The sequence below is a fragment of the Phocoena sinus genome, chromosome 14, assembly GCF_008692025.1.
Source record: "Phocoena sinus isolate mPhoSin1 chromosome 14, mPhoSin1.pri, whole genome shotgun sequence".
NCBI classification, from domain to species: domain Eukaryota; kingdom Metazoa; phylum Chordata; class Mammalia; order Artiodactyla; family Phocoenidae; genus Phocoena; species Phocoena sinus.
This window is the reverse complement of record NC_045776.1, coordinates 38,694,724-38,722,275: the sequence shown is the minus strand read 5'-3', so window position 1 is coordinate 38,722,275 and position 27,552 is coordinate 38,694,724. Positions and strand designations below refer to the sequence as shown.

At 45.5% G+C, this 27,552-nt stretch overlaps 1 protein-coding gene across 3 annotated transcripts in view; it reads left to right on the top strand.

The window, feature by feature from the left end:
* FHOD3 (formin homology 2 domain containing 3) overlaps nt 1-27,552 on the top strand; it is a 497,328-nt gene that overhangs the window by 304,165 nt on the left and 165,611 nt on the right. For all 3 annotated transcript variants that reach the window (XM_032602812.1, XM_032602814.1, XM_032602813.1), the window contains exons 9-10: nt 6,566-6,709; nt 17,930-18,168. In XM_032602812.1, the coding sequence (XP_032458703.1) occupies nt 6,566-6,709; nt 17,930-18,168 (383 nt within the window). The remainder of the gene's footprint in view (nt 1-6,565; nt 6,710-17,929; nt 18,169-27,552) is intronic.

Here is a 27,552-nt window from a genome sequence, read left to right as displayed (position 1 = left end):
CGGATGAAGCAAGGAAGGATCCTACCCTAGAGCCATCGGAGAGAGCACGGCCCTGCCGACACCTTGATGTCAGACTTCTAGTCTCTCCACCTGGGAGAGAATAGATTTCTGGGGTTTTTTCTTCTTCAGAAAACCAGTTTTTTATTTTTAAAGCTCTGCCATGTTTCTAGTGGGTGCCGAGGGTCACCTGCCACACTCATACCAGGTGGTCCATGTAGCCAGCAAACAGTCCGGCCATCAGCAGGCCAGGCCAGAGAGGTCCACTGGCGGGGGTGGGGGGGGGTGGGGGGTGGTTCTGCCTTGCTGCTGGTCCTGATAACTTCTTGCTCCAATTCATCTACAATAATTTTGCCCTCCAAGTCCCAGATCTTGATGCTGAGCCAGCGGCAGCACAGAGCCAGTAGCATTTAGGACTGAAGCACAGGGCGTTGATGAGGTTCCCACCATCTAGCGTGTGAAGGTGCTTGCCTTTGTTGAGGTCCCACAACTTGGCCTGGCCATCCTTGCCTCCAGAAGCATGGAGGGATCCATCTGGAGAGATGGTCACAGTGTTCAGGCAGCCTGTGTAGCAAATGTGATTGGTCTTCAGCTTACAGTTTACCAAGTTCCATACCTAATTTCTGTTGTTTTAAGCCTCTCAGTTTGTGGTACTTTGTTACGGCAGCCCTAGGGAACTAGTACACTAGTTCTAAAATTTCTAGTTCTAAAATGAAAATCTAAAATTTGCCCTCTGAAGAAGCAGCACATCGTGTGCACCCCCATGGCGGGAACACCCTTCAGCATGCCTCTTTGCAAGAGAAAACCCTTCACACCCACGTGTGGCATGTGTGCAATGTGTGCTGGTGCTCGTACCTGTGAAGGCCTGAGAGTCTGCATGCTTTCTGTGCTGTGGTTCTTTCCAGTGAAACCGGAAAGAGGGTAGCGAGAATTTTATGGCTACTCGTCCTATCAAGATGTCCCCTTGAAAACATTTTTCCTTAAGAATATAGATTAGCAAGTTTTACTCTAAGGAAATCATTCACAATCAGACAGAAAAGCAAGCACTCTGTTCCGTGACCTACTGACTTCTGACTGCTGGGGGCGAGGTATGGATTCCTGAGGGCGGGCCCCGTCCTCCTCCTGTGATGGTGACCTCACCCTTGTGCTCCCTTTCCTCCCATTACGTCCTCCCTGGTCACCAGCTTGTGTCCATCCTGAGAGGTGCTCTGACTGTGGGTCCCATGCTGACCTGGGACAGCCCACTCTCAGGACTGGAGCTCCTTCATCCCAGTGCTTGGGCCCCTTCCTCATTAATAATTGAGGGAGGGTGGGGTTGTTTCTCTTCCCTGGACCCCAGACGCTACATCAGCCACCCCAAGATCCTCCCTTTTTGTGCCCCAGGCTGCCGGGTGCAAGCCTGAGGACCAACTGCAGCGATCATTAGTTCTTCAGAAAGGACCCAGAATCTCTTCCTGAAATGTAACTGGAGAAACATTTCTCCTCATGACTGGGGACAAATTAGTAGAAAGCAACATAATTATGAAGAGTAATTCTACTAGATATTAAAATGTTGTGCAAACTCTAAGGATTAAAACAATGTGGTCTTGACTCTTTCCTCAGCAGATGGCTGAAGCAGAGGGGCTGTGAAACAGACCTCAATGCCCAGGACGACTCACCCTGTGATTGAAATCCATAGGGATGGTCAGCTTTATTCATGACTGGGAGAGGTTTTGATAAATGGAAATAAACAGAAACATACTTTGACTGTATACCAAAATAAATTTCAGGTAGATTAAAGAGTGTAACATATCAAACTGTAGAAAACTGAGGAAAAACTAGAGGTGAAGATTAACTGGTCTCTAGTTGCCGAATGATAAAATAGTCAAAAGGATTCCAAAGCAAAGGACTTAAATATTTCACTGTATAAAACTATGAACTATAAAACATCTCATTTGTAAAATGAAATCCAAAACAAAAACTAAAGGCAAGTGACAAACTGGGAAATTGTTTGCAAAAAACTGGGCAGGAAATCATACTATCCTAAAAATATATTAAGAACTCAGTTGAAAAACGAATGACATTAACCCTACTAAGATTAAAAGAAATATATAGTAAAACAACAAGCCATTTTCTCCGGGTCACGTGGGCAGGGATTGCTTTTTAATGAAATGCCGTCTGTTGATGAGGTCACAGGAAGTTTCCTACAGTCCTGGTGGGGAATGGGCATCACTTTTCTGGAAGATAATCCTAAGAATTCGGTTTTTATTTTCAAAGCTCTTTGTGAGTTGATTTCACCATGCAATTTGAAAGCAATTTTTTGAAGATGAAGGTCACCTATTTCCTGTCGTTTTCAGTCACTGCCATTGTTTCGGAAAACATTAAATTCAGCAGAAATGGCATTTTCACTCTTGCACAGTGTTTTCATCGTAATGCTCTCCACGTTAGTGGTAGAGGCCATGCTTGGCTGTGTAAGGATCCCAGCAGCAGCCGCATGGCGTGGGCATCCTGCTGCCAATCACTGGCAAGGACCCAGCACGTGTCACACTCTCCTTGACACCATAAGGCATCTAACGTCCAGGAATTCCTCACTTACTCTTTCTCTTCTGCCAGTTCCGTCTCATCTTTTGTTCTGGGCCAGGAAGGTCCTGAGGACATGATTCTAAGTGTCATCCTTTCCTCAAAAAGGTCAGCAGGCCGCTGGCACCCACACTGGGTTTGTTTTCTGTTGTTGAATTTTAGTCACGTTTATCGTTCCAGTGAGTAACATCTTCTGAGATCCTAAACATCATAACACATTGAAATGCTAATACGGGTCTGGAAACAATTCAGACTCTGAAATGTGGGAAATTATACTGCTTTTCTAACTTTTCTTTCAGCAAGATGGAAGCTGGCCTAATAACATGGAATTCAAAACATTAACATTTTTATGACAAAACAAGGGTATGAAATTCTAGCCTGCTCATGGTTCTGAAACTGAAGTCTGCTCCCCTTGTTAAACAGGGAGATTAATGAGGGGTTCCAGGATCCAGAATAACACCCCCCTGAACTCTCCCCACACCCCCAAACCATGTCTTCAGAAGATCTGAGGGAGTGTCAGAAACGCACCGTTTCTCACCCTGCAAGCTGAAATTGCGTGGTGCCCTGTCCTGATCCAGCTGCAATCGCCTAGGTGGGATTCCCCGCTTTGGGGGCTCAGATATTGACCACCTTGTAGAATCAGATGAAGCAGGTGGGGGGCGGGGGATGAGTTATAAGAGCCATTACCATGGGGCTGGCTTGGAGCGGTCAGGGAAGGTGACCCCAGGGAGCCCTGGGGAGGGAAGCTGCTCTAGCGGAGCCAGCGGGTGAGTTACCTGATGGGATTCACACTGAGCATTTGTTTTTAGATTCGATTATATTGTTACCACATAGTAAAATTGAATTTTTCCTCTTGGTATTTAGCTGTGTAAGTTTTAACACATATATAGTTATGGATAACCTTCACAATTAGCATATAGAACGGCTCCATCTCCCCTCAAATCTCGCTCATGTTATCCTTTTATAATGACATCCTGATCACCTGTTCATGCCCCTGGCCACCACTGATTTATTCTCTATCACTCTAGTTCTATTATTTAAAAAATGGGAATCATGCAGGATGTGACCCTTCGAGGCTGGCTTCTCTCACTCAGCGCAGTGCCTTAGAGATTCATCTATGTTACCACGCATATTAATAGTTTGCTCCTTTCTGCTGCTGTATGGTGTGCCATTGTATAATATAAATATGCCGCCATTTGTTATCTCTTCATCTACTGAAGGAGATTTGGGTGCTCACAGCTTTTGGCTTTCACAGATGCTGCTGCTATGAACACTTGTGTACAGGCTTTCACCGTACTGGTTTTACCCCACAAGAAAGATTTGATGGGATCAGTGAAAACCCAGGGACTGGAAAATAAAATGTCCTTTAGGACAGAGATTTCTCCCTCTGAGAGAGGCTGTAAAGATTTACTTGTCACAAACCCTGGCAAGACAAGGTCTGAGAGAAACCAGGAAGGGGGTCCTGAGTGTCGTCTGAGAGTGAAGGCGTCAAGAGACATTTGCTCATAGACTTTTCTGGAGTGGCTGCCTCCTTTGCCAGAAATAGGCACCTTAGCAGTGGTCATCAGGGTAGAAATGGGAGGACAGGGCCCAGGAGGGGTGGGAGTGTGGCAGCGTTTGCTGAACGTGTCAGAGAATCAGCTGAAAAGACGTGAGTGTGTTTCTGGGCTGCACAGTCCCCTCCCCGTGCAGGCGGAGAACGAAGCTGTCTTTGACAAGATCAAGCGCATTCAGGGTGGTATGGCCATGGACTGGAGAAGCTGTCTTTGATCGTGGTGGAAGGCCAGCTCCCCTGCAGCCACCCATGAGAGGTGGTGGGACGTGGGTGTGGCTCAAGCCCACATTTTCACCGTGGAAATAACAGATGTCCTCTCAGTCAGTACCCTCAGATCTGGGCCTCTTATTAAGCAAGGGCTCTCTGACCTGTTTGGTTCTACAGACCTAATTATTTAATAGAAATCTCCCCACCAACCCATCGTGGTTGGGCTTGCTAAGGCAATGGGGACTAGGTCCAGGAATTTAACCTCCTGGAAACTTCTGAGAGAAGGAACCTCAGTTGACTCTCAGCAGGGAAAATAGGGAAGAAGAAAGGAGGGGAACAGGGAGGTGAGGAGACTGCCAGAGGCCCCTCTCTGTGCCCATCCTACCCCCCACCCCCCACCCCCCACTGCGGTGTAGAAAGTTTTGAATCTAGCCCTGAATGTCTACTCACCTGTGATTGGCAGGTCAGCAGTCAGTCAGGGCACCTCCAATCATTAGCCCTGCCCTGGCATTTCTATCACCATTTCCCTCTCCTCATCTTTTAACAAGTTCTGGAGTTTTCACTAAAACCAAAAGATGGACTTGTTCTGATGAGAGGGTTCTTTGGACAGGTGTGTACTTTTTCAGTTAACTCAGTGGACTGCTATCTGCTAATGCAGCAGTGACTGCCTTGCCCCGCATCTGCAGACCCCTGTGTGTGCTTCCACACTTGGCCACTGAGGTGTGAGCACCTGTTTATTTATTACAGCTGCTGACTGGTTCACAGCCTCCTGTTCTGTGTCCTTGCTGGGGCCCCTGATGGATTAAGCTGTCGCATCCCAGTTATTTTTCTTCAGTGTCTGGTCTCAACAGCAGTGAGTTGTATCCTGTTTGTTCAGCATAGAAAGAAAACAGCCATTATTTGGGTTATGAGCAGAGACATTCTTTCCAATATTAGTAGCCCCAAAATAGAAGTGTTAAAAGAAGTTGGTGCTGTGAGACGATCCTTAAGAAACTACTGGTCTTTTTTTCTTGCAAGGCAAGTCACCATGTTTAGAGCATTTTTGAAATGCAATAATAGTGAAATAAATAGGGAGTCGAGACCTTGAAATTTCAGGCCAGAGTAGTTTGTGTAGAAGGCACAGGTGTGTGAGGAAAGGAGACCGGAATAGCAGGTCTGAGGGCAGGGTTTTATTAGTTATTATTTAGTAACTTCCTGTTACCTCAGGCGAATCCTTCCCTCCCCTGATTTCATCTCCCTCGTTTATAAGATAAGGGACTTTGAGTAAATCACCTCAAGGGTCCTTCCGGTTCTAAGCAGAGGCCTGATCTGAGCTATCATCCTTCTTTTAAGAGAAGCAGAACTCACAGAGAAGTCAGCTTTTTCTTTCTTGGGTTATCTTTTTGTCTCTTGGTTGCCGCTTTGAAATTTCTCATGTTTTGCTAAATGTCTTAGACCAAGGGGAAGGCCTGCCGAACTGAAAGATAAGGGAGTCATTCAATTGTCATCACTCCAGCTGTTGGTAGATCAATCTTAACGGGAGTTTTTCTGATCACTGAGTATGTTAGTTTTCAATTGCCATGGAACACGTTACCACAAATCTAGCAGCTTGAAATATCCCAGGCTTATCACCTCACAGTTTCTGTGGGGCAGGGTCCAGGCACCACCTCGCTGGGTCCTCTGCTCACAAGAGTCTCACAAGGCGGCAGTCAAGGTGTCAGCCAGGGCTGGTGTCTCGTCTGAAGCTTGGGGTCCCCTTCCAAGCTTCTGTGGTTGTTAGCAGAGCTCATTTCCTTGCAGCTGTGGAACTCATGGCGGCTTGCTGCTGCTTCTGGGACAACAGGATAATCTCTCTTCTAGTCTCTGTGCTCAGAAAAGGCCTAAACCCACTTTTAAATGGCTCACGTGATTAGGTCAGGACCACCCGGCTACTCTCCCCTTTGATTAACTCAGAATCAACTGATTTGGGACCTTAATGACATCTGTAGAATGCTTTCACCTTTGCCATATAATGTCACCTGATCATGGGAGTGTCCTCCCTATCCTCAAGGGGCGGGAATTGTATAGCACCTGTATCCCAGGGGGCGGAATCTTGGGGTTCATTCTGCTTACCACACTGGAGAAGCTTTTTCTCAAATGAACTTAGCATCTGTTTGCTTTGCCCCACATTGCTATACTCGTGGCCACTGGCTGCCATGCAAAACATGCCCTGAGAGGCTTGTGACCGTCCCCTAAGACATGTCTGTGTCCTGTTCCTTCTCCATCCAGACCTTGTCAGGATTGCCAGACCAAGACACCTTCTACGATGTGGTGGACTGCCTGGAGGAGCTGGGCATTGCAGCTGTGTCCCAGCGGCACTTGACCAAGAAAGGAACTGACCTGGACTTGGTGGAGCAGTTGAACATCTATGAGGTAACAGGATCTGTGTATGCCTTTCGTAGGGCCTCATGCAGCCTGGACGAACGTCAGAGGCTGAGGGAGACATACTCTAGACCAGTGGCTCTGAGTGTGATGTGGCAGCAACCGCAACACCTTGGAACTGCCAAAATGCAGGTTCTCAGGCCCCGCCCCAGACCCGCTGAGTCAGAAACTCTAAGGGTGGGCCCAGATTGATTAATTGCTATTTTATTTTAGAGAACATTCATTCCGAATGAGGGGTGGTGGGGACGGAGGCACACAGATCGTGTTTCTTATCCTCGGATAGGGGTGGAACTTCCGGCAGGGTTCTACATAATTTGTAGGGTCCAGTGCAAAATGAAAATGCGGGGAAAAAGTGCTATTAAAGATACTAAACTTTTCACTTTCTTCTGCTTTCTCTCTCACCTTGTCATGGTGGGTTTTTTTTATTTGCTAAAGGTATGTACGCATTGAAGACTACTTGGGAAATACCAAAAAGTGTAAGAGAAAGAAACCGCCCATGATTTTATTACTAACCGTGGTTAACATTTTGGTCTGTTTTTCTAGTCTTTTTTTGTAAATGCATAGACTATTAACTCTGGAGATAATAGTGTGTATACAGTGTTGTGTACTGAATCTTTATTAGTAAATATTTTGGAACCATTTACTTTTGTCATTGAATCGTCTTCAAGAATTTCATTTTATTAGGAACATAATAGCCTGTCTGTATGCAAGTACCTTACTACATATAACCAGTCCCTGTTTTCTCAGATTTAGATTGCTTCCAAGTTTTTGAAAATGATAAATGCTGTTATAATGAACAGCTTTATTCATAAATTTGTGTGCACAGCTAGAGTCCTAGGAGGGATATTTCCCAGCTGAATGGCTCCATTGTGATCTTCACTGGGTAGAAGTGGAGAAACTGACATGTAACTCATTACTTCCTTAAAGTTACTGTCATAATAAGTGACAAGCTGAGGAACAGAACAGAATTATCTTTGTATGATCTTAGGAAAAATCACTGGAAACTGAGCCAGAGAGATCTGCTGTCAGAGCCTAAAGCTTCCCACAGCTGGCCAGCTCTTTTGCCCCTGCTCTGGGCATCTTCTCCTCTAATGAAGCCTCACTTACCCAGTAATCTGCCCACACTTTCATGTTTTATTATCAGTGGGTGGTGGAGGAGTATGTTCTCATGGCTCCTAAGAGACAGGATAAAGTAGGAATTAAGTAAGAATACTAAAGATGGAGAAGGAAGGGACTAAAGACAGTTGGCTCACATCAAGGTAGAAGGACATTTCCCAGTACATATACCTCCCTTTCTTTACCCCCTTCCCCCTGATCAGAGCTCCAATCTCTGAGAGTCTGCTCAACCAGGGGCTTATATTATCATAACTTTGGATTCTGTGTGGTCAGTGTATATCAGAAGATAGCATAATGCAGGTGAATTGCCTACTAGTGAACCAACTGGGAGAGCATTTTGAAAAGTAGCCTGGATACCTCCCCCAGAAGACTACTTCTGGTTTCAGGGCATACTTTCTCTCCAGTCTACCTGACTCTCAAGCTACCTCCCCATCTTCCTCTTTCCATTCATGCCAAATGTTTTAAAAGATGTCCTGTGTTCACCGTCTTCCTTTTGTCAAATGGCATTTGCTTAATTTTTTTTTTTTTTTTTGCGGTACGCGGGCCTCTCACCGCTGTGGCCTCTCCCGTTGCGGAGCACAGGCTCCGGACGCTCAGGCCCAGTGGCCATGGCCCACGGGCACAGCCGCTCCGCGGCATGTGGGATCCTCCCGGACCAGGGCACGAACCCGTGTCCCCTGCATCGGCAGGTGGACCCCCAACCACTGCGCCACCAGGGAAGCCCCATTTGCTTAATATTTTAACATTAAGTACATATCATTCACAAATGTAGATTATATGTTTCACTCAAAGAACAAGAAAACAAACACCCGTTGTGATGGTTAACTTTATGTGTCAGCTTGACTGGGCCACGGGGTGCCCAGATATTTGATCAGACATTATTCTGTGTCTGTGTAGGTATTTCTGGATGAAATTAACATTCACATTGGTAGACTGAGTAGTGAAGATTGCCCTCCTCCATGTGGGTGGGCCTCATTCAATCTACTGAAGGCCTGAATAGAACAAAAGGCTGAGCAGGAGAGAATTCACTCTCTGCTGATGGTAATGAGCTGGGACATAGTTTGCCTCTTACCTTTGACCTCTGGCTAGAACTAACACCATTGGCTCCCTTGGTTCCCAGGCATTTGGACCACAGATCTTGGTACTTCTCAGCTGCCATAATCATGTCAGCCAACTCCTTACACTGAATCTCCATATATATCCTATTTGTTCTGTTTCTTTGGAGAGCCCTAATACACTCATGTCTTTAAGAAGTAGAATATTACCAGTAACTCGGAAGTGTCCTTGATGGCCCTTCCTGGTGTCATCCAACTAATTTCCAGCACTGTCCTCTTTTTTTTTTTTTTTTTTAAATAATTTTGTCTGAAAATAACTTATTCTGTGAGCTAACGCAAAGGATCAGATTATCAAATAAGAGTTGACAGATCTGAGATCTTGCTACCTATAGCAGAGCTATACTAATCTATCTAGGCTAATCATTTCCAGAATACAGAGGTGCAGAGACCTGTGACTCCCAGGTCTTTTATTCATATATCAGACATGTGCTTTCTGACCCAGAACAATAGATGAGGTCTCCAAGTGTGGTTCACGCGTCACCTCGCCCAGTGAGTAAGTTGCTTCATAACTATGAAGGCTTTCTACTACATAGTCCAGAGAGTCATGGCGTATAAATCCATAAATTCTGTGTTTATTTAGTGTAGGCGATCCTTAGCCAATCCTACCCTGCTAATTAAGGGCATTCCAGAAACAAGAACTCTCATTTTAGCAAATATCATCAGGCTGTTTGTTAGATAGTCTAGTTATTAGCATATTTACAAAAGATTAGATGGGGTCATTGTTTTCTTTGTTTCCGCAGAAGCATCACTACTACAAAAGGAGTGGAGGGATCACAGCCCAGCTGTTTTAACTCCTTCCTCCCTGTCTGTATCCCTAAACAACATACTAATTTTGTCTTTTTATGAATGGAACCATACCTTTGGTGTCCTCCTACAGTTTCTCTTTTTGCTTATTGTTTTTGAGACCTACCCATGTTGTTATGTGAAGTTCTAGTTCGTTCACTTTCACTGCTGATGAATATATCCCAATTTATTTATCTGCTCTTCTCTTGATGGATGTCGGCTGGTTACAGTTTTGTTGCCATGACAATGCTACCATGACCGTTCTTTTCTGCGTGTGTGTGCGCGCGCGTGCCCAATACTCTTTATGTTTACATATCAATGCTATACTCGCTTTGTAAAAATATTTAGACGTTTTTCTTCTTTCTCTCTGGTCTTTGATTATTTGATAGAATTCCCTTGGGATATTGGGTGGACCTGTGATGATGATGATGATGGGGCAGAGGAGGAGTGTGTGTGTTTGTGTGTGTGTGTGTTGGAGGCAAGAGATCTTTGGTAAGTATGTTTTTTCTATGGGTATTGGTCTATTTAAACTTCCTATCTTTATGTAGATCAGTTTTTCTGAATCATATTTTCCTAGGAAATTATCCACTTTATCTGGATTTTTAAACTGATTACTAAAGAGATATATAAATAGTCTCTTAGGAATGTTTTTAATTTCCTCTTGTTCAGAAGTTATTTTCCTTTGTTAATTTTTGTGTTTGCAATTTCTCCCTTTTTTTCCTCTGGGGTAACTAGTGGTTTGTCTGTTTTGTCGTTGTTGTTAATTTTGACTTACGTATGATTTTCAGTGCTCTTCTGTTTTGTAACTCAAAACGTTTTTATCTCTATAATTTCCCTCTTTAATTTTCTTTCAGTTTACTTTGTTGTTCTTTTTTGAGATTTTTAAGTTGTTTATTTACTTTATTTCCTTTTATCCTTTAACCATCCTCGCATTCCTGGACTGTAACCCACTTGGTCATGATGTGTTCTTTTGTAAAGTGTGCTGTTGGAATTCTGTTCGATACTAATTTATTTAGGATTTTTACGCAAGTAGTCATAAGTAAGATTGGCCTCCCTCTCAGCCTCCGCCCTCTTCCTTTCTTCCTTTTCTGTATGCCGTCCCTAGTAGCTTGGGCATCACTGTTATGCTAGCATCATAAAAAGATGATGCTGGTGGTCATGAAACCACTTTTGTAAGTTGCTCCTGTAGAACGCACTCCCGGCGACTATGTCTATGGATGTCTCTAGGGTACCTCTCTGATTGTTCCTCCTCGATGTTCCTCCCGTGGATCTTTCTTCTCTGTCTCTTCCCTTTCAGTGTTGGGGTTTCCTTATCAGACCTCCTCCTCTCTCAGTACATGCAGCCTGCACTATGATTCACCCAGTGAATTCAGCAGCTTTTGAGGCTGGTGGCTGATACCTTGACCCTGAGCTTCCTGCCAAGACTCCTGGCTGCCTGACCCTCTGCCTGCTTGTCTTTTTGTATTACGTTCATTCATTCATTGAGGGTATGTCACATGCTCTGCTAGGGCTGAAAATACAGAGCTAGAAGATCTGTCCCTGCCCCAAGCAACTTTCATGATGTGGTCTAAGACAAGCAGGTGGCTGGTTCCCCCAGCAGCTAAATGTGATGGCACAGGAAGGGACACGGAACATGCCAGAGGAACTCAGACTATGTCAGTCGCAGCCACCTGGAGGCTGCACGTGACATGTATCCAGCCCTAACGAAACCTTTTATTTTTCTCCCATGACAAAAACAAAAATCCCGCACAATCTGTTCATTTCTCCGTCTCCACAAAGCGCAGAGTCTCCCAAGTTACAAACCCGGAGCTGTCCTGGACTCCCTCCTCTCTCCTCTGTCCCCACGCTCGGCAGTCCGATTGCTGAAAAGTGTGATTTCTTCTCCATTCCCCTAGCTCAGGCCCTCATCATTGCTTGCCTGGATTATTGCAATATCTTCTCACTCTTTTGTTCCTCTGTGAATCCATTCATTCAACAGAACTTTACTGAGCACGTACTATGTGCCAGGCACTATTCTAGGCCCCAGGACACAGCAGCAAACTAGATAGACAAGACCAGTGTCCTGAGGGGATGCACGTTCTCATGGGGTGCAGACAGTGATCAAAGTACGTGATTAAGCTGAGGATCCAAGATTGCTGGCGTGTCTATGAAGAAAAGAGACAGGATGAGGTAGAGGTGGGACACTGAGACGGGGGAGGAAGGCCCATCTGAGGTGGTGGCCTAAAGAAGGACAGTGACAGAGGGGAGAGTAGTGGAGGAGCGCAGGTTTGGCAGGTGTGAAGGGTTGAAAGGAGGTGTGATGACGGGCAGGGCCTGGAGAGGTTGGCACCTGCAAAGTGGCATCCCCTGGAGGCTTCTCTGCTTATTCCCTCTTCCTAACTCCCTGCAACTGAAAACAGGGGATCCTCCTGGAAGTCAGATCTGACTACGCCATTCCTCTATTTAAGAAAATAAACAGGAGTGAAGAATGAATGAATGAATGAAAAACCTTAAAATCTTTTTCACAGCCCATGGGATGAAGCCCAAATTCTCTGAGTTGGTACGAGAGCTAACACCGTCTGTGACCTTCGTGCTTCTATGGCCTGTCTCGGGTCATTCCTAAGATGTCTCTGAAGTTTCAGCCACACTCAACTTCTTCTGTTTCTTGAACGTGAAAGGCAGGTCATCAGGGAGCTTCCCTTTATCCATTCTCCTTGCTTTGCCTGGAGTGCTCTTCCTTCCCATTCTCAGGTTGGCAAACTCCTCCTCCTCCTGTAGGAGTCATCTGAGATATCCCCTCGTCCGCAAGGCCTCTTTCACAAGGTAAAAGGAGTTCCTGCTACTTGTCACCTGCACCTTGTTTATAACCCAGGAAGGAGCACTTGTCTGTGTCCACACCTCAGACTGAACAGTCCTCAGGTCGCACTTGTCTATCTGTTTGCCTTTGTCATCTGTCTCATTCCTCTTTAACCCCTGTGCCCAGCAGCACACCTCCCCAGAGTAGAAGTTCAGTAAGCGCTTGAATGAAGGTCTCTTTTAAATATCGCACATTTTATTAACAGACGCTGGGTTGAAGGAAGGGCATGATTTAATCAGAAATCAGCTACCTTAAAGGGGAGATGCTTTGAGTAATCACTCAAGGTGATTACTGAATGCTTGGGGTACCAGGTAGAGTCAGGATTTTTATTCCTTTCTGAAAATTAATGCAGTTTTAAAAATATTTAGTGCCACAGGACAACTAAGTTCATTGTATGCAAGGGCAGCAAGGAGGCCTATAAGCAGTGCCAATATTTTCCTCACAATAGACTATGAATGTTTTCAAGCCATTGTAGAGACCTTGGTAGGGTTTCTAGAATTCTTCTTAATAGTGGAGGATGTCTGGTGACCATATGTCCTGGACTTTCTGGGGAATGCTGAATTCCATGTAATTTAATTCCATTTTAGAAAGGTGATTTAATCCATGTTTAATTAAATTCATTTGAATTTTTATAGCTTTGAATGATTTTTGAAATATGTAAATTCACGAATCAAAATAAAAAGTCTTTTGTCAGATTGTGTTCTAGCTTTTGATTCTGAAAATGTGGTCCTAGTAATGGCAAAGGCATCTTAGGGATGAAGACTTTGGGGGTAAGGGGGTGACTGTTACTGTCAGGAATAAATAACTTATAGAGCCAATCTCTTAAAATTCTTCCTTTATCATAGGGGGTTTTTAAAATGTGTATCAGTTAGCTCTTGCTATATAACAAATATGCCAAAAAGACTGGTCTTAAAACAGCAATTATTGCTCATGATTCTGTGGGTCAGAGATTTGGGCCTGGTTCACCTGAAAGATTCTCAGGGAGCTACAGTTATCTGATGGCTTGACTGGGGCTGAATGGTCTAAGATGGTCTCATTCACCTGGTTTGGCATTTGGTGCTGCTGTTGGCTGGGCCATACGTCTTCAGCGGACTAGCCCGAACTTCTTCACGTGTAGCAGCATTTCAGAAGGACAAGTCTCAAAGTGCAAACACTTTTGAGGCATCTATGTCTTCTGATGTTCCACTGGCCAAAGCAAGTCACATGGAAAATTGTTGACTCATTGTAGGAGAGGGCTACACAAGGATAAGGAAACAGAGAGGCATGATTCCCTGGGAACCTAGTGCTATAATCATCTGCCACAACCTGTCATCAGCATAGTTTCTTCTTGAAATGGTACTAGCACTGGCATCCACTTCACCTAAAAGCTGAATCAAGATGTATAGGTATGAATTAAAAAGAAAATGTGGGATAGCAATTTGGAAAATGATAACATCTGCTGTGTAAAGATGGCTGCCTGTCATGGAGGTTAATAGTAGTATAACAACGTAAACTCAAAGAAATGTTAATAGATTTTGACCTCCATTAAGAACGGTCAGATTGTTCAATGTTTGATGATACTAAGAAATTATTTTAAGCAGGACAGTGGTATGTGGTTATGGGTTTTAAAAATCCTTATCTTCTAGGGATATATACTGAAATATTAATGAGTGAAATTATATGATCTGGGATTTATCTCAAAAAAATCTGGCTGGGCTTCCCTGGTGGCGCAGTGGTTGAGAGTCCGCCTGCCAATGCAGGGGACACGGGTTCGTGCCCCGGTCCGGGAAGATCCCACATGCCGCGGAGCGGCTGGGCCCGTGAGCCATGGCCGCTGAGCCTGCGCGTCCGGAGCCTGTGCTCCTCAACGGGAGAGACCATACAGTGAGAGGCCCGCGTACCGCAAAAAAAAAAAAAAAAAAAAAAAAAAATCTGGCTGTGGGGTTGGTGGCAGGTAGTAAATGAGGCAAGATTGCCCAGGGTCGATAGTTGTTGAACTGTCATAGGTGATGAGCACAAAAGTCTTTGTATATGTTTGAAAATTTCCACAAAAATTTAAAAAGAATGTTTAGATCATTCAGTGGCCTCAAAGACTGGTAGAAGTTGTCACAGATGCCACCTTAGTCCACTCCTCACAGCTTTCTTGATAAGATGGGGTGGGATGTGCAAGCAATCAGTGCTGGCTGAGGAACCTGCTTGCTCCTCATCTTGATTTTATAGAGTGTTCTACATTTTTTTTTTTTTTTTTTTTTTTTTTTTTGCGGTACACAGGCCTCTCACTTTTGTGGCCTCTCCCGTTGTGGAGCACAGGCTCTGGATGCGCAGGCTCAGCGGCCCTGGCTCACGGGCCCAGCCGCTCCGCGGCACGTGGGATCTTCCCAGACTGGAGCACGAACCCGTGTCCCCTGCATCGGCAGGCGGACTCTCAACCACTGCGCCACCAGGGAAGCCTGTGTTCTACATTTGATTAAAAGAGTCAGAAGGTATCTGACGAGGAGTCCAGCAAACAAAATACTCCATCATTTGGGTGAGATTAGAGATTGTTCAGGACATGGTTGATCTCACCTTGGGTCCCATGGAGGACACTGAACTTGTAGTTAATTAGATCTGACACCACAGATTCTGAATAAGTCTCTTGATAAGTGCTGTTCTCTCCAGGTGTTTTCCAGCCCTTAGTGGACTTGACTCTAATCCATAGTGCTCCCTAGTATCTGAAGAATTTGGAACTGCCATCAAGGCCCTGTACGTGAAAGTGCGTCTCTCTTCCTATCATCAGTGGACACTGGTGATTCTAAAATTCTTCTTGTAAAAACAAAACCAGGAGTGAAGACCAGCCCCAAATTTCATGTTACAGCATTCCTGACTGCCAAGCTCGAGACTGCCATTGGATCTCCTGGGATTCTGAGCCCCATTTACCTTCCGCCCCCATGCACCCTTTTCTTTGTTTAAGGGGATGGATGTTTTGTTGAGGATCTGAACTTTAGACAGCCCTCACTGAATTCCCTCTTATGGTGTCATTTTGATAGTCTTTCAAGACTTTTCATGTAAACTTTCTGATTGTCTCCATCTTCCTTGACAAAAGGCAGTTAAAGTAGATTTCACTTTGTGCACACTCCGTGTACTTCTCTGAAAGGCACTGTGAGTGGAATGCTATTTGATCCTTGCATCTCTGAGGTTAGGCAAGGAATTAGAAATATCTGAACTCTACTTTATCCCCTAATCTTATCATTCCAAATGTGTGCTTAATTAGAAGCAGAATCAATACTTCAGGTCAGAATAAGTTCAAATGGTCTAGAATTTGTACATCTAAAAATGAAGAAAAAATAATTGGCTAGTAATATTTTAAAATACTCTCCTTGGTTAGGTGTATAATCATTCTCAAACTTTCCCCAGAGAATGCCATTTAAAATGCTAAAGTTGAGATGATAAAAGTGGTTAACCAAATATATAACTTCTTTCTTAGTTCTTGCAGTTATACCGCAGACCCCCCTGTGCCGCACCCCCCTCCCCCAGGAAACAGACTTTCCAGTGAGATTTTGTAACAATAGAGCTTTTTCTGAACTCTTATCAATTCTTACCTCAAACCTCCCCAAATTATGTCTGACTTGTAAATTCTAAGGGAACAGAATAGTCAAAATATTATTAAATTGTCTTCATCTATCTGGGAGTTTGTTATAGAATGTATCTGGCATGTAGATAGAAGAGTTTTCACTAAATCAGTCTCACCCAAAAGCTAGAACTGGAAGAAACTGGAGATGGAGCAGATCAAGGGAGGCTGCACTCCTGAGAAACAGGCCGTGCATCTCAGGTGTCCATTCTCGTGAACAGGATGAGAGTGGCCAATCTAGCCCTGACTAAGCCAAGCTCACCTTGCTATGTGAACACAGTTGGCATCAATGCTTTGGACAGAGGAGAACACTGATTTTGCAGTAGCCAGGTTTTATGTAGACAGGTGATGTCAAAGCCAAATAGCATGGTTAGCCATCTGGGTCTTTATATTACTTCTCCATTTTCTCACTTGTCAGGACCACGTTGTGAAATGTGACCAAGAGCACACACAAGCCTGGAAAATATGTACCTTTGGGGTCCGGGGACCATGTGGGTCCTTGGGTGCCACATCAGAGAGACTGCTGGACTTGCTTTGGCCTGGCCCACCTGGTGTGCGAGGTGGCCTGACCTGTGTGATGGAGGAATTTGTGGGCATCCTAGGCCCTTTTATCCGAGGGCCTATGTTGGGGAAGAATGGTCATATTAATTGAGTACTAGCCACAGGGAAAGCCCTACCCTAGCTGCTTTATATATGTTAGATAAGTTTTCTTACCAAAAACCTGAAAATGCAATCCTCTTAGCCTCATTTGCCGAGAGAGAGGCTCTCAGGCAAGCAATTTGCTGCAGGTCACCCTTGGTCCACTAGTGGCCCAGGCAGCCACACAGAGGTCTAGTCAGCGATAACTTGTGCTCGTCTGACCGTGTAGTTTTTGAGAAGGTAGGTATAAAAATAATTAAAGAAGCTGGAGATACAGATAGGTGTAACCCATGGTTGAGAAGAGAGAGCTCCAATAAAGAGAAGCGTATGCATAGAGATGGTGGGCGTTAATGTGAGCTGAGAGAGCCATGGAGTAGGGTCCAGGATAGAGGAGATTAGGAGAGGGCCGAGCTGGGCCTTTGGACAGGGTACCACCCAACTAGAAGCAGGGCTCCTAGTGTAAGTGCTTTTAAGAGGAAATTTTTGTTAAAAACGTAATTCTAGAGGTCCAGTGTATTTCTGGTCTCTATTTTTGCGACTGCAAGTACAAGCAGGCTCCTGAGACCAGGCTGCAGAGGGTTCCGTGAGAGCCGCGGTGCGCGGGGATCTAAAGTCAGGCCTCTCAAAAGACCTGCAGGTGAGGCCGTTCGGCTCACCTCGTTTGTGGCTCCCGCCTTTCTCCTTGCTGTGCTCTTCTGAACAGCCTCGCTGGGAAGGCGAGCTCCGAAACTGTCAGGAACTCCGGGGCTTCTGGCTGCCGCTGGGCGTCAGGAGAGACTCCGCCTCCTGGACCAGGGAAGAGCAAAGGCGGTGGGGGCGGGGCGGGGGGCGCCCTCGAGAGATGACCTCGGAAAGGGCAGTGCTGGGCCGCAGAGTGAAGAGCCCATCTAATTACAAAATATTTCTCAGGTCTTCTCGTGACATCAGTTGACCTTTTTGTATCCGTTTGGGAAAATCACACAGTGGCGAGCATCTTTTGGTTTGCAGGTGGCGCTTTAGGATGCGTGTGGTTGTGATGACCTTGTGGAGAAGCCGCAGCCACAGGATGGGAAGAGACGGCGCAGAGTGCTCATTGGGGCGGGACTGTGAAAGGCTGTCAGGTCTGAGCTCGCGCTGGGTGCTCTCTGCTTTTCCAGGTGGCACTCAGGCTCGAGGATGGCGACGAGACGGCTGAACCACCCCCCAGCGGGTGCCGGGACCGGAGGAGGGCCAGTGTGTGTTCCGGCACGGGCGGCGAGCACCAGGGCGTGGACCGCAGGCGGAGCCGCAGGCACTCGGTGCAGAGCATCAAGAGTCCTCTGTCGCCTCCGTCCAGCCCCTGCTCCCCGTCGGCTCCCGACTTCAAGGCCAGTCAAGTGCGAGATCTTCCTGAAAAGTAAGTATTAACCCAGACGCGGAGAGGGGCGCGAGGATGCCGGAAAGAGGGAGCGAGGCCACAACCCCACCGGTGCCCTTGACCATCCCCGCCTCTCCTGCTCCCTGCCTCTTCTCTACCATTAAACCATCACCCCTAATTACCCCGGAACTTCCCAGGGGCGAGGTGGCCCTGGTGACATGCGTAGACTTGGTCTTACTAACGCCGTGAACTCATCTTCACCCACTTGTGTTTTCATATTATTTAGCATCTCGGTTAATAACCTGTGTAGAAATGCTGTGCTTTATCAACTAGAAAAGAATCCAAAACACAAAACTTTGGCCTAGAAATAAATGGTATGCCACCACACGAATGCGAGATCGATAGAGTCTGAGGTACTCATGATAATACATGGTTGAGGTTGAGTTAAATGGAACAAATATGTGCTTTCATATAACTTCAGTAAATACTGATGCCATCATTCATTCAGTCAGTCATGCAGCATACTTTTTTATTAAGTGTCTGTTATAGGCCAGGACTGTTTGAAACCGTGAAGACATATACATAGAAAAGGTATGATCTCCATTCCTGTGACCCTCCCATCTGGGCAGGGAGAAGGTAAGAATGAAGACAAGGACATAAAAAGAAATAGATTGACAGTCCCATGAGAAATTATGTATGTCCAAAATATAAAATTTGACAAAATCTATAGGAGCTCAGAAGTGGTTCCATAAAACAGAGGTGCAGCAAAAGGATGGCCATGCTGCTCTGGGGCCTGGGTCCAGTTATATCTTCCCAAATGGATGCTCTCAGTTCACTAGGATGGTGGGACTCTGTGGACCAGTCCATGACAGCCAACTCCACTGAGGCTGACAGATACACTGGTTGCCAGTGCACCTCTTCCTGCTGCTGGCGGAAACCCTGCTCGCATCACTTGACTGAAGCGTTTCCCCCCCATCGTGGAGATCCACCTGGGAGCCAAATGTAGGTCAGGAGGCTGCTTGGTGTAGAAGAATATAAGTGGTGTGACCTTAAGATAGTGAGGTCTGTCACCATCCACATATGTCCCTTCCGCTCTATCCCTAAGGGGACACCCACCCCATCCCCACCACTACCAAGAAGTGACTTGAGCAGTCTGGTACTCATGGGATCACTGGAACATGAACCGGTCCAGGCCTTTGGGTGCCCCCTATTACAGAAGGAGAAGGAGGACATCGGTCTGCGAGTGATGTGCAAGGCATGGTCCATGTTGACACCCTTCTCCATCACCTAGCCCTCCATCTACAGGTTTTTCTGTCTCTAAGAGTCTGTGTATAGCAATCTCTATTTTAGTGAAAAGAAGACCAAAACTTCTGAACGGACTGAGGAATGAGAACCTCTACTATGAACATTGTACTTTGTCATCCAAGATCTTCAAGAAACTCAGGCGGTGCTCAGAGGGCCCTGGAAGCTCTCTGTAGTGCTGCCTCTGGCTAATAGCTTGAGAAATTAACATGGAGAGAGTTAAGGAAAGTGTACACAGTGGGCTGAAAAATCGGTTTAAAAGCACCAAAGAGGCTGAAGCTAGGAGTTAGAAGGCCTTGTTAGCAGCATTTGGTGTTCTTTTGCTCTGTCTGACTTGGGTCATGTTTGTTTCTGTTCTGTTTCTTGTTTTTACACTTTTCAAAGGTGTGTTGTGAGTTCAGGTGACCACACCTTGTGATATGTTGGCAAAGGTAACAGCAGTGGAGTGGACCTTCCTGGGCACAGTTTTGAGCCTCTGGGCTTGGTGGGATCTGGAACGGGAGGCCACAGATGGTCCTCTGAATGTTCCTGCCTCAGTGTTTTCAAATAGGACTGATTTTTCATTTTAATGAAATTATTACTTTAATGTAAATTTCATAGCATTTGTTTAAGAAAAATACACTTTCCTGCTTACCAAGAAAGGTAAAGGTTTTCAGATTGATGATTATGAAGTGGCTTCATCCATGTAGCCTGTTGGAGGGATTTTGCCCTGTGGCCCCAAAATGACACCGTAATTTTGGCAGAAGTGGGAGTAGGATAGAGGGAAAGTGTGACGATAAGCAAATTGGGAAGCAATCCCTGCGTGCATAGCTTAGTCACCTGCTCAGCATCTGTGCCTCAAAACGTTACCTTAGAATCAAGAAGTTCATTGTGCTCTATTCCCCGTAGACCTTGAAAGACACAGACGCATGCCTGACCTAGATTACTCTTCATCTGTGCGAACGTTCCGGCCCTGCTTACCGCTAACTTGTAGCAACATGCCTGCCTATGTCACATATGAAGAATTTTAGGCTGAATTGTATTACTCTGTGTCCCAACTAATGCCAATACTTCTGAAAAGAAGGTAGAGCTATGTTACAGGGTAGAGATTCACGTTGTCCTAAACTGTATATGGCACTCTGCGCTCAGGTGGTTCTTCTCTGTCACTTGAATTGGATTCTCATGATGGTCCTCTGTAGGATCCAGGCAGGGCAAGTATCATTACCCTCACATTACAGATGAGAAAAGAGTCAGGGGCTTGGTGCCTTGTGATGAATCTCAGGACTAGGGAGCTAAGCCCTGGGTTAAACCTGAGTCTTTGGCCTTTGCCGCTCAATGTCCGAACCGTATAGAACCACTTGCCACCCTACTGTTCCTAAACGTAGTCATTGAGTGAGATGAGTGAGATTTGTGCTTCTGACTTTTTAGACAGGGAATTTGTTTACATACCATGTATGTGTATTTTTATTCGGGTTAATATAAAAATCAAGGAGAGTCGAACAGGAGAAAATCCCCCAGTCTTCTTACAGACTTAGGCCGGCTAGGCTATGTGCTTAAATAAGGACGAGTAAGCCTCAAAACTCACATTGCTCTTCTGAAGAAATAGAAGTCCACAGTGAGCATTTACCAAATAAGGTATGAGTTTATTGGTCATCTGCCACCTAAAAGTACCTCTTGTGACTATGTGTGCCATGGTGAGTTTCACCTTTGCGATTAAATTTACAGATCTGATTGGAAGAAAAATATCGGTGCTTTCATTGTTTTACCAAGAAAGTTATTTTTAGCATCTAATCATCAAAAGAGCCAGTGTCTCTGGTTTAAATTGTAATAGTATATAATGTTAGGACTAAAAAGTCTTCAGGGTTGTCAAGCCCAGACCAGAAGCCCTTTCCGTGTACTCAGCCTCGGACATTCTCCTCCCTGAGGCACCCCATTCTGTCTTTGGACTTTTTGGCTTGTTAGTAAAGTCACCTGGTCTAAATTTGCTCTATGATGTGGTAGCTCTGTTGGCGCTTAGCCTTTCACTATATGGATAGAATTTCCCTATAATGTTTCCCTCTTCATCCTGGTTCTTACCTCTGTCAACACACACTGGGTCTTCTTGCTGCTCTGTATATCCATCTCTCTGGCAATGAACTTGGCATGGGACTTTATAATATATAAAGTTTAATTTCATCCTGTTGAGTTCCACACAACATTCTAACCCATAGAGGTAATTTTGAACTTCATTTAGTCGTTCATGTTAGCAGTTGTGCCATCCAGCTTTCAGTCATGTGTATATTTTAATACACATGGAAGAGTGACCTGGCGGGTAGTGGATGGTGACAGCAGCTTGGAAGTAGATGGTACAGACGACTCCCACATTCCTCAGAGTCATGGGTTGGAAATATTCTCTGTCAAGGGCCAGGTAATAAATATGTTAAGCTTTGCAGCCCAGACAGTCTTTGTTGCAACTATGGCTGCTTTTATGCTTTTTTTGTAGCATAAAAGCAGCCATAGAAAACAGGCTAGAGAATGAGTGTGGCTGCCTTCCACTGAGACTTTATTTATGGACACTGAGATTTGAGTTTTACATGTCATGAAATATTCTTTAGATTTTTTTCCCCCAGCCATTAAAAAAAATGTGAAAATCATTCTTAGCTGACAGACTGTACCAAAACAGGTGGTGGGCCACATTTGGCCCACAGGCTTGCCAACCCATATTCTAAGGGGCTGCGTTTCTTGAGGGAAGTTGCAGGGGAAGTGGTTTGGAGTTGGCAAAGAGGAGTATGTGGGTAAGAGAGAAGAACCCGTCACGCCATATGAGAAGTCTGTTAGGGAACAGCATCCTTAAGTCCAGGGTTAGAGCAAGGAATATTCCATGAAGGTGTGGAGGCTGTTTGCTGATGGCTGCTCATGCGTTCCCAGTGGGAGGCTGGGGGGGTTGGAGAGGGTGGAGAAGAGTCAGACTAGGGGGACATACTGAACCAGTGCGGGGGAGGGCGTGTGGCAATGAGCCCAGAAAAGGATGTGCTGCTCAGGGATGTAGAGGCAGGCTGGGACCAGTCTCAATGGCCCCGAAAGGCAGTGGTCTTCAACCGGAAGTGATTTTGTCCCTAGGGGACACTGAGCAATGCCTTGGCACTTTTTGGGTTATCATAGCTGGGGTGGGGAGTGCTGTTGGCATCGGTGGGTGAGTCTAGGGACGCTGCTAAACATTCTGCAGTGCAAGGACAGCCTACCGCAATGAAGAATTATCTGTTCTAAAATGTCAACCCTGCCTTAGGGGAAGGCACGTAACTGGTTGTGGTTTTCACCTCCTTGGGACGATGCTGAGGCAGGGAGTCTTTAGACTGTTGGAAGCAGGGTAGCTTTCTTGAACTTTGTGGACCTATCTTAAATGCTCATGTGCATGGGTCAAAACTGACTTTTTTTCCCAGAGGATGTAATTCTTAAATTGGGGGGCTACTGTATAGATAGTACAGTAGAGTCCCTTTTTTGTTTTGTTTTGGTTGGGTTTTAACTCCATTTAGCAAAGTTTTCTACTTCACATTCTCAGGGAATATGCTGAGCCCTCTTTGAGAACCAAAAGTTTGACTAAATCTCATGATTTTCTCAGTAGCTGAAATGCCCCGCGTAACCAATTCTAATCAGCTTCACACCTGCCACGTTCCAGAAATACTGACGTAGTGGAATGTGACACCAGCATGCAACAAAATGGCAAGACAGAAAAATGATGATATGACAGAAGGTGTGGTCTTCTGCAGCCAGGCTCTGGAACCTGGTTGGAGGAAGAGGAACACAGGGGACAAGCTCACTAGAGCCACCTCTGTCCACGCAGTGTTCACAGGTGTTTAGGTGGAGTTGAGAACTCAGCTTGAGGAGGAGAGGTGGATGCCCTCCTCTCGACTGATGGTGTCATCAGCTGGGGGTCCAGAAGTGAAAAAGTTAAATTCAAGAATTGCGATTTCGTCCATGGAGGTTAGATTAGGGGTAAAAATAAGGAAAAAAGGCTTAATATTTGTTGTACAAAACTACTCATTCTAATACATTGAAGGTGATCAGGAAGTAGACAGACTGACCAGGAGTCAAGGGTTGTGGCCAGGCCTGGAGCTTGCAGTTGGGAACGACTGGATGCAGTAGCTTGACCTACAGACGTGCCTGACCCTCCAGCAGCACAGAGAGGTTGTGGCCTGGCCCCCTTGGTCCTGGAGAAGGGGAGACCAGGAGGGACCATGCCCATGTGGGCTACAGGCCACGGGTACTGACGGAGGGTAGCTAGCCCACCCATGCTGCAGCGAGGAGCCTGGCAGGGTGTGGTGTGGGGACAGACCGTGGACACCAGCAGCAGAAACTCAGTCTGCGCACATTCTCACCAGCGTGGAATTTGGAATCACTGCTGTACAGGACGTAGAATGGAGGTGCTTGGCTCTGCCACTACTAGCCCTGTACCCATTTAGACATGGCGCCTGGCACAGAGTGAGAACAGAATAAAGAGCAGCTCTTTTATGTTTTCAGATAATGTACTGAGTGCTTAAGTATCCGCCAGGCATTATGCTAAGAGCTTTAGTGTACTACGCTTTTCACTGTTACCCTATGAGGTATACGTACTGTTATTATCTCTACGTGACAGGAGGAAAAACTGAGGCACAGAACATTGAAGTAACTTGTCCAGAGTCCCACAGCTAATCTATGTGGAGTTGGTTTTAGAGTTCAGGTGGTCTGGATCCGGAATCTCTGCCCTTCGCCATTTTATTCAACTACCCTTTTTCCCCCCCTGTGATCCTGTAGAAATAAAACAAATATACTGGGTACTTGGCGATTAGTAAGCAATTATCAAATGCGTGTTGCCATTCTTCTATATTATTAGTTCTGGTTTTTTGTCAGTACATTTAAAAAATTACTACAATACATTAAAAATTATTACTTGGTGTTCCATTGTAAGGATATACCATAATACCGTAGCGCCTTCATTCATTTTGCTACGGCTTGATTCCAGTTTTTTTCCTAGTACCAAACTTTCTGTAATGAACGCACACACATGCGCACACACACACACACACGCACGTGCACATACATTAACATTCTTTCAGGAGAGATTCTTAGAAGTGAAATCCCCTAGATCATGGGACACTTACATTTTGTAATATTGTATTACATATTGGTGTCAACCATATTGCTCTCTAAAAGGCCATATCAACTGGCTGTTCCACCATAGGCATATGACTGGCCATTTTCCCACACCATCACCAGCACTGGATGTTAAGAATTTTTCAGAAGTTTTACTGCTTCATTGGCTGTGGACATTTCCTTTTCTGAGTACAGTCTGTTTATATCCTTGGCTCATTTGTCTCCTGAAAGGTTTAAGCATTTTAATTGGTGTACAGCCATTCTGTTTTTAATGTGGAGATTTTCAGATACAAAAGTAGAGAGAATGTAGTATTTTTAATACATTATAGATATTAACTTTTGGACAACTATGTCACAAACATTTTCTCCCTATATCTTAACTATCTTTAAATTACTTTATGGCGTCTCTTGATATATGCATAAAACATATTGTTATAGTGTCCAATCTGTTAGTCTTTTCCTGTGTGGCTTTTAGGCGTCATGCTCACTCAGGGAAGTGTGTCCTCTTTCTAACTGCGGCCTCTCTCTGTTGTCCTGGGAGAATGCTCTCTATTTTTCCTTCACTCTCTAGGAGGTGAGTAGTAGCGGCAGTGGTGATAGCGGGAACCACATTTATGGAGCACTTACTTTGTGCTGACTATGGTGCTAAACAATTTGACATATGTTGTAAATTCCATGAAGCAGGTGGTAGTATTCTCCCCATTTTACAGATGAGGAAACTGAGGCACAGGGAGGTTAAAGAACTCGCCCCAGATCTCACAGGTGGTAAGTGGCACAGCTGGGTTTGAACCCAGACCAGACAGTCCTAGTCCAGAGCCTGCACTCAGAGCTAAACATCCCTGGAACTAGTCTCTGAATCTATAGAATGTGTTCTGTAGTAACAAGCTTTTCTCTTTTGAGGATGAATTAGTTGAGAATTTGTTGAGAAAGCAAAAAATCATTCAGAGCAAATGTTTATTGGAACTTGGTCATCCCAAGAGCTGTGTTGTTTATAATCACTGTTAGATTTTGATCCTGAAATAATCGTACCGGTTGGCTTGTTCTTCTCATCAATTGGCACTGAAGACAGTTCCTGACGAGGAGTTCTGAGAATGTTCAGAGCAATAACTGCAACACTGGAACAGCCTTCCCAGTTAATCATAACTAACCAGCCGTAATCTTGGTGATGGGAGCAGGAAAGAAGGTATAGAGAAGAAAAGTTCACGGTTGAGAGGAAGCCACAGTTAACTATCAATTATCGGAGGCTAAGCTGTCCTCACGTTTTGGGGGATCATACCTGATGTGCACCGGTTAGTGGCCCAGTGGGTGGTGGGCAGAAGAGAGACAAGCCTTGGGGCTGAGCCTCCAGGGTGGGAGCTGGAGGGAGGCAGTTGGAGAGGGTGTGGCTTTCTATTTTCCTGCGGGAGTAGGAAAGGGTATTGGCACCTTTCTACTAGCCCCAGGAACCAGCGGGCAGATGGGAGATCCTAACTCTGAAACTCTGCAGGGTTGGGGAGGCCATTTTCCTGCATTTTGTCAGGAAGGAGGCATATTTGGATGCTTAGTTCTGGAACTAAGAGGGCCGTGCCTTGCCCTCTGGTCTGTGTCATGCCTTGTCCACAGGGCTTCATTGCCAGGGCCTACGGATTCCACTCCTCCTTTAGCTACAGGATCTGCAGCAGAAATAGCAGAGTAGCCCTAGTTCTGTCTTTCTTGGAAGTAGTTGGCAGTGAACAATCGATTTGCAAGCAAAAAACCTATTATATAAATAGTAGTGTTATGGAGTCCAAGCTCACCACAACAGCCCAATAAATTGAGAGACCAAGCGTTGGGACAAGGAACAGTGACTTTATTCGGAAAGCCAGCAGACCCAGACGATGGTGGACTGGTGTCGCAAAGAGCCATGTTACCTGAATTAGAATTCAGACTTCTTTTATACTAAAAGGGGACAGAGTATGACTGGTTGCTGCAAACTTCTTGGTGCCGGCCAGACAGAGGGGATGTGATAATCTTTTGTTTTTGCAGCTGTCCACGTAGGTCTGGTCACGATGTTGCTGGAAACCTCCAACAAGACAAACGTCATTCTCTGTTCTGCAACTTCTTATGTCTATGTGTGTGACAAGTGTTATACCTTTAAAGGTCAAGCCTGGGAGGCAGAGCTTTGAGAACGGGCTACCATGTATATTTCAGGCTATAGACAACATTCTTTTATGAAGGCACAGAACCAGCAAGACTAAGCACAGGCAACAGAGGTTAGAGCTAAAGGACTAGATCCAATACGGAGTCAGGTTTGTTCTTCTCTGTTACAGTAGGGGTTGTATCATTGGTGTTAACCTACGGAATTTACGACTCAGGTGACCTCAGTCCTGGCTCCTGGGGAAGGTTTGGCCAAGTGCAGAACAGGAGCAGCCACAGGTTGTTGAGGGCACAGGCACGGCCTTTCCAGCTGCAGTTCCCTCTTCCTCCCCAGGCTTGGCCTCGGTCTCCTCCGCTGTAAACTCAGGGCGCTGATGCCGCTTTAATAGAGTGGCAGGGGAGTCGAGAGAGGCAGCACAAATGTGGGGTTAGCTCAGTGTTGTTGTAGTCACTCCATGCCCTGGAGCTTTCCCGGATTTTGTGCTATTAAAGAAGGTAATCGTTAAATAAATATGAACGTGAACTGGGGAGAAGATTCTGTGCACTGGCATAACCATGCTAGAGGATTCCCCGCAGCTAGATTAATGACCACTGGTACCATGAGCGGCAAGTAGCTACTTGGGAAGATTGATCTGACAGTAATGGTTCGTTACCAGTGGGATTCACCAGCAAGGGATGTGACCTCCTCAGGTAGGTATGATTAGAATACAGCCCGTGATCCAGATTTACCAGTTAATGTTCCGAAGCCCTTTGTGGTGTCCTGAGTATTGAACAGCAAAGGGAGGATAGGAGGGGAGATGGCTGGGGGGTGGGGGGCTGGGCAGAGGGCTGTGAACTTGGAACTGAGAGCACCTGCTCCAAGAAAGGGCAGAGCAAAAGGTATGAGGAAGAGGTCACTTTGCAAAAGCTCCTGATTAC